This window comes from Drosophila teissieri, chromosome 3R, assembly GCF_016746235.2.
Source record: "Drosophila teissieri strain GT53w chromosome 3R, Prin_Dtei_1.1, whole genome shotgun sequence".
Taxonomy (NCBI): domain Eukaryota; kingdom Metazoa; phylum Arthropoda; class Insecta; order Diptera; family Drosophilidae; genus Drosophila; species Drosophila teissieri.
Window position 1 is genome coordinate 11,256,414 of NC_053032.1, and position 7,461 is coordinate 11,263,874.

At 41.6% G+C, this 7,461-nt stretch overlaps 1 protein-coding gene across 1 annotated transcript; it reads right to left on the reverse strand.

Annotated features, from left to right (window-relative positions):
• Window positions 1-5,738: 5,738 nt before the first annotated feature.
• Window positions 5,739-7,243, reverse strand: LOC122621196. Its single transcript, XM_043798981.1, has one exon. It carries the CDS (start codon window positions 7,192-7,194, stop codon window positions 5,851-5,853), a length of 1,344 nt encoding a protein of 447 aa, XP_043654916.1. The 5' UTR covers window positions 7,195-7,243; the 3' UTR covers window positions 5,739-5,850.
• Window positions 7,244-7,461: the final 218 nt, after the last annotated feature.

Sequence of the window (7,461 nt, forward strand, 5' to 3'; positions counted from 1 at the left end):
GGTTACTATGGACAACTCCTTTGACTGGACTCTTTACTTATATTTAGTTGCTCTGCTAACAAAGTGTACAGCTTTTAATTGAATTGCGTTGAAAATTAGTTATAAACGCCCACGAGGATTCTTCAAGAGTCAATTCCTTCTCTCTTCTCTTTTTAGGTGTAGAGATTTTATACGTTTTTTTGCATGACACAAAGAATCGATATATTTTAGGAAATGCATCACCATTTAATTGTATGAATGGGTATTGCCCTTATTCATTAGGAAACTTGTGTAGAAAGACAACCTCCCATTCGTGGTATCCATTTCCGAAATCATGCTGGTGGTCCGCTGATTTGATTTCGATAATTTAATAGCCTAGAAAATTTTCTTTTTCAAGTCGTAAATTTTCGAAAAACATTTCAATTGGACTGCGGTCTGTGTGTGGCGCTGCGGCATTCGTTTTCATCATCATCAATATAGTCAACTGCTTTTGGGTCTAGATACATGCGCATCTAATAGGTAGACTTATACAGGTGACACTTTTATTTCGGTCGGTTTTGCTTACTTTATTGGTGATTTACGATAACGCGTTCCATTCATTATATGCAAATTTCATTGGTTGAAAATTTATTACAAATATCTTTCTTTTGTTGCTGGTCATATTTATTGGGCATTTTCTCAATTTATATTGTTTTATTAGGCACGCCACACATGTTGATTGTCTAGGGTTTCCAATGTTCAGCCGACGTATGTGTATCTCTTCGATCGTCGAACATCTCTCATAATAATCATAACTGAGGGATCTTGGATTAACAGCTTATAATTCTTCAATTAATAAATGTGACACTGCCTTGCCTGTATCATAAATCTGGAAATGTGGCAGACTCAAGAGTTTCACACTGCAGCGAAGCGGCATAAAATTCCTATCAATTTTACAGGGCAACCAAAAATTTGCAATTTCAATTAGTGCAACGCCCTTTTTATCATGCCTGCATCACTAGCGAACTATGTCACATAAATCATAACCAACACGGATCCAAGTCTTTTTCCTGGCGTCAACTTGCTCAGCTCACTTCCTGTGCCCCACATCATAAATATTTACAAAATATCCAGCAAAAAGCGAAATTTAAATAAATAAATTGAGTTACCACCTCAAAATGCGCTTGTCAACAAGTTGAGCCTTGCTCTCAAGTCTGCGGTGTAAAAGTAATTGTCAGTTGGGTCCAATTACGAAAATTTCGCCATTACCTCAATTGTTGGTTCTATGCAAATGGGAATTCCCCCAGCATTTGTTTCATGGTTCTTCGTGGATATCTCATGCCTCTGCATGGATGATTGCCCCTACGATTTCTCTATTAGCCATAACCAGGGTAAATAGGCAATTGACTTGAAATTGGCAATTATTTTTTGTCTGTTTCGGAGACAGGCGAAAAGTTAAATGGTAAATAGACCCCCAGACAGACGTCCATATGTGAATGGTTGGGCTGTCCCTCTGCATTTTCCCCCTCCATCTGACTTTGCTTTTGCCTCGTGAAAAGCACAAGCGCATTATGAATGAATAATGTATGAATGAAAATTGCATGCACGTGCCCTCGAGCTATAAAATGTTGCACTCTCCGCGGTTTTCTGCTGCCGATGTTTGCGGAGATGAAGAACTGTGTTGGAATTGAACCCTGAAAATTGAAAGCCATAGATTTTCGTTTAAGAGCTGATCTCTGGGTTTCTATGCGAGAATTAACAAAATGATCTTTTTGTACACTTTCTTGAATTTTTATAGGAATTTATACTTGCTATGTAAAGGTTTTGTAATTTTTTGAGAAGTAGTTTGCTATTTCTATAGTTATATAGTTATATTATATTCGTTATAGAACACCCTAGATCTAAATCGAATTACCGCCTTTTATTTTAATAAGACTATACTATAGATTTCTTTTGAAGCTAGTGGGTATAAAAGTCATTTGATTTCCTTTGCTCGATCAGTGACCAAAGCCAACACACGGAACCGATCGGATTCGAGCCTCGCAAAGAGTTCGTCAAGTTCGTCACCTAAGTCTTTTGTTTTGCAGCGCCTCTGTTGATGTCTTCATTAGCGAGGTGCAGCGATAAGCGTGTTTAATGCTGGAAATTTGTTTTTAATAACCCTCCTGGCTTTTAATTAATTGTTTGGAAGGGGAGAAGTCTTTGTAACCAAAAAATCATCGGCGGTAGCTAGACAATTTAAATGCAAATCTGAGCTGCCTGTGAGTGCATCGGATCGTTAAGTTGCCTGAAGATATTCAATTTGGGCACTTTGCTGCCTCTTAAGCATTGTTAGATGCAGTTATTAAATTTGACAGTTTACAGTTGGCGATAGCTTTTGATGGTTTGCCGCCGCGGCTACCAAATGACTTCGATTTGGAGCATTATCAGCCGCGTGTTTGACTTTCTGGTGCAGCGACGGTAGTAGATGAAAGGCGGCATGCCTAGGATAAGCGGCAAGGAAAAGCGATTTCAATTAGCATTTTGATGGCTCTACAAATGAGCGGACAGAACAAAAATCGCCGCCATTGATAGGCCATTGATAGCACATCATAAAGCAGGCGATCATTTGTCCATCGCCGTTCATCTGCATCATTACACTTAAAAAAATTAAAGCGAATCAAATTCAAAATGAATGCAAAACGAGTAAAATGCGTAGCCTTGAAACAAGGAATATGCAATAAATTGAACATTTTTTGTAAGTAAACATGTATAAAATAAAGCACTATTCAACTACCGCTTCCATTGGAGAGGCGGCTTTGGTTTGAGTCGCTCACGTTATTAAATCATTTGGAATTTATGATACGTCACGCGATTTTCGAAAGACACCAGCCATCAAAGTGGCCTCCAACTGAGCCAGCTATGACAATCTTCGGGGTAATTAAGTTTTTGCCAAGTGACAAATTAATCGAACCGCGCCAATTGCCGCAATGACCGTCTGGGTCCGGCACGCCTGGCATTAATCAATGAGATGTCAATTCAACTGTGACTTGGGGATGCAATTTTCCTTATTTTTTCTCCCAGACTTTTTTTTAAACATTTTTTTTACCGTTTTGGCCGAAAACAAATGGCAGGCTACGATTGAGGTTCGAACGAGCATTCAACGAACCGGCGACAAGACGTCAAGTTTTCGGTTTGGCAATAAAATTGTAAGCATTTATCTTGTAGTTCGTTGGCGTCGTTGTTCGCCTGTGTCCGAGGTCTTTGTATTGTGCGTAGACCCAAAATAGGGTCTTACTTTTCTCTTTTTGCATTACAAAAGTATAGAGTTACCAAACGATTTGTCAACGTTTAGCTAGTTATGCGCCAAACGGGGGGGGAAACTGGCACCGGATCCAAACATTTTGTTAGCTCGTTAAGATTTGTTGACACTCGTGTTAATGTTTTGTGTTATTTTCGTTTCTGTGCTTTTTTCTTGACTCGATGGTGATGCAAATCAACGCGGCAGGCCACCTGGAAAGCCAGTTCATGTGAATGACTTCGTGGAAGAATACCGAGCCATTGGGTGTTCTATGGCGGGAAATAATAAATTTACATCAACGCTAAATTGTTTAATTTAAGATCTGATTTTAAAAAAGATTGTATTTTCATATAATTGAACAGATTTAAAATTTTTTACGAATACTGCTCCTAATATAGTATAATTGGTTTGTTCTCTACTTTTTTACATGATCTAAACTTACTGTAAATATATTGTGGCCTTCGTTTGATATAAATTGAATGACCAAATTATATAGCTACTATAGGAAAAGTTAGAAAAATATATGATATGATATCTGATATCATGATTATAATATAATAGAAGTCAAAGATTTTCTTTTCAATTATATACTTGTAATTTTCTTATTGTGTATATAGCAGTTTAAAATACATAATTATAGCAAGGGTGTATAAGCTTTAGTTTGCCGAAGTTAGCTTTCTATCTTGTTTGATATTTGGAAACGGATAACTTGTATTATTTTAAACATTGATTTTTGAATAAATTATTTGTACTATATTGTATTTATAGAAAAGCGAATCTAATTCATTTTTTTGTAACATCCCATAATTGATCACCGATCATTACAAGCTCTAATTTCACCTTAGCCATGGAAACAGCAGCCACTGAATTTCCCAAAGAAAAAATCAATATCAAAAGCAAGCCGCATCGTCTTATCGCCGTATTTATGGTCTGAGCGATCGGACTTATCCGACACAGTACACCACTTAAGGCCTCCGGGGTTTTGGACCTTTTATGTTTAATTTAATTATGGTAAAATCAGCTGGTGCTAGGCTGCCTCATTTCGTTTAATTTGATTCGATTCGATTCGATTTCATTAACAAGCGTGCTCCACGCAACTCAGCAAATCCACATAGTTGTGGCTTCGATCGAATTGGAGCCTAAAAGTCAAGAAATCCTCGCAGTCGCGTTCCAATTTCACCTACAAATTCGATACACTTGGGACAGGTTGTAGAGGTCGTTTGATTGCCATCACCATGACGAATTGTGTGCCCTAGTGTCATGTTAAATAAAATTGATAGAGAAATTAGGCAAAACGCCTGAGTTGGCTAGAGTGCGAAGAGGTAGCGGAGCGGCCTTTTGATTGGGTCGCATTAGTTTTGGACCTTAAGTGGTGCATTTGTCAGAGAAATGGCCCTGCAATTATTCAATTAATGAAAAACCGATAGATATGCGGCTAACACAAGTAGATAGCCAAAAAAAGGTCTGTCCCCGAAAGCTTTGGAAATGGCAACTGCGCCAGTTGGTCGGTCAGTTGGCCAGTCGATCTCTGGTCTCCGTTGGCCATAAATTAATAGTCCATTATTTCTAAATTTTGTCCACTTCAAACTGTCGTCGCCGAGTCGCCCAGAGCCAACTGACCAACTGACTGCCCTCGTTTGCATTTTAATCTCTCGATGGGGCGATGGGGGCCACAAATTAGTCCGGACCCGACTTTGTGTTGACTTGCCAGTGCGGCCAATAATTTAGGCCGACGGACGCGATCGGCTCACGTAATGCTGGAAAACGAAAGCCAAACTACGCTCATTTTTCCCAGAGCCATATTTTCCGAAGAGAAATGTTATGTAAATCATTTGCCGGCTGCACATTTTTCAAAATTGCTTAATTTTCTTCGCGTGCAAGTACGCACGGAATAGTAGACGAGGGATGTTGAAAAAATAAAATCCAATAAGTTAGCATTTGTGTTTCAAAGGTAACCTTTTCAATATGAAATAAACAACATTTTATTTAATTTGCCAACAATTTGTAGTCAAAGATCTATAATCTCGCTCATCTACAAGTAGTTGTACTGTGCCAACCCTGAAGTAACAGAGCCGAATCCAATGCCAAGTCAAAAAGCCAAACTTCACTTCTTTTTGCCAGCTTGCCAATAGTCAGGAGGCTCGGTGATCGGGGACCTGAGCTGGGCAGTCGGCAAAGAGCTTTGGGCACTTTGCGAACTCATTTTCCGACTCAATCAAATCAAATAATTTATGCCTCGCGAAATTAACTGGCCATGTTAGTGGAGGTCATGCCACATGTGAGGAGAGTCCAAGAAGCCAAGAAGGCGACTTGGGGCCCAGAGCACAGTTAAATCTTTTGGCTGGCCATAAAGTGTGTTGATTTTTCCATTTGCCAGACCCTAAAGCGCTGCAATGCGAAATAAATAAATGTTTGCCGTTGGAGGAGACCTCTTGGAAAATTGCCTGCAATCGGGGAGTGTTTGAGAATGAAAACTTGCGTTGCTTATGATTTAGCCAGTGCGTCTTATTTATTTACAATACAAAATACATAATATAATATTACAAAAGTCGTGAAAAAATGTTAGTGTAGGCGTATATATACAATTGGCAGTATTAACGTTGAGCGGTTATTTACTCAAAATCAAACTCGAAGCCATCCTCCTGGTACTCGTATTCGCTGCTGTCACAGGTGACCTGAACATATTTGTTGCTCTGCCAGTGATAGTACTCCTCGGGTGTGAAGTTGCCCCACATCATGTCGCTGAACACCTGCAGGGGTCGGGGATTCCTCTCCTGATTGCGGATGTTCACGAGCTTGGTGAGCTTCTCCCAGTTGCTGTGGTAGCTGTTCAGAGCCAGGTGCTCCAGATTGACGCACTCGGCCACCAGTTCCATGAGCTGAGTCTCCCGCACGATCTCCCAGCCACTGAAGCTGAGCGCCTCCAGTTGGTGGCAGGGCATGTGCTGGCGGTCCAGGAAGAAGTCATTGTGGCTCCAGTTCTCGCAGATCACCCTCCTCAGCTTGGGCAGTTCCAGCAGCAGGCTTTGTTGCCAGCGAGCTGGCAATTGGACCACTTCGTTGTTCAGGGCAATTCTGGTGATCCTCTCACTCTTGGCCACCACAATCTGCTGGAAGATGGTCTCCTGGTCTGCGTTCAACTGCCGCGAATCATCGAATCGCACGGATAGTTTCTGCAACTTGGGCAACTGTAGCACCTCCGATAGCATGCATTCCACGGTGCTCAAGTTGATTTTCAGCACTTCCAGATTGGGCAATTTGATGTCTGTAAGCCTCACGCAACTGTCGAACTGATCGGTGATGTCAAGGACCCTCAAATTGGTCATTGTCAGACAGATGTCCTGCATCCAGCGGCTGTCCAGTGGCACCGAGTGGTACAAGGAGTTGAAGACGAGCTCCTCCAACTTCTTGAAGCCACGCATATATATGCCAGACAGATTCATGCAGGTCATCAGGCGTTTGAGATTGGGCAACATCACCGTCAAGTCCCGAATGTCCTCGTCAACCACTGTGTTGGGATTGCCCGCCAGTATGCAAGTGTCCACCTTGGGAAACTTGGTGATATTGATGTCGCACAAGTGTGTGATGTAGTCGTAGAATTCCGAAAAGGAACCAACGCCATCGTGGACATGCAGATCCGTGAAGCTATCAGCCATGTGTTCCATGAAGAAGACGTAGTCCTCGATGTCCAGGAGTCCAAGGAAGGGCGTATTTGGCCCGATGATCAGGTGCAGTCGCCTCTGCCAGAACTTGAGGATCTGGGGCATGAACTGTGGATAGGCCCTGGCCATGCGAACCTGATCGATCAGGTTGTCGATCTCTTCGAAAATCTGCTCGAAGAATATGATGTGCAGGTTGTCGATGTAGTTGGGCTCAAGTTCCTCCATCGGTGGGCAGCTATTTTGCTGGGCATCCAGGGCGTCCTTGTAGAATACGGTATTGTGCATTTGCGACATGTTGAACTATTATATGTATTATTTGTCAAAGGTGACTGAGTTGCTTCCTCAAAGGCTGCTGTTGGTTGAATGTGCTCTTGGTTTGATGAACCTAAGTTTTTATGCAAATTTAGGTAGTGGATTGGGGAGTGAGTCAGGTAGTGGGGAGGATTACCCGGTGTCCTTATCTCTTGTGCAGGCTAATCCTTTTGCAACAGCTGTGCCAGCTTTCAGCAGTAGTTACCTGTACTACCTGATCTGTAGGATCGCGCCGTGATTTGCCGGTCC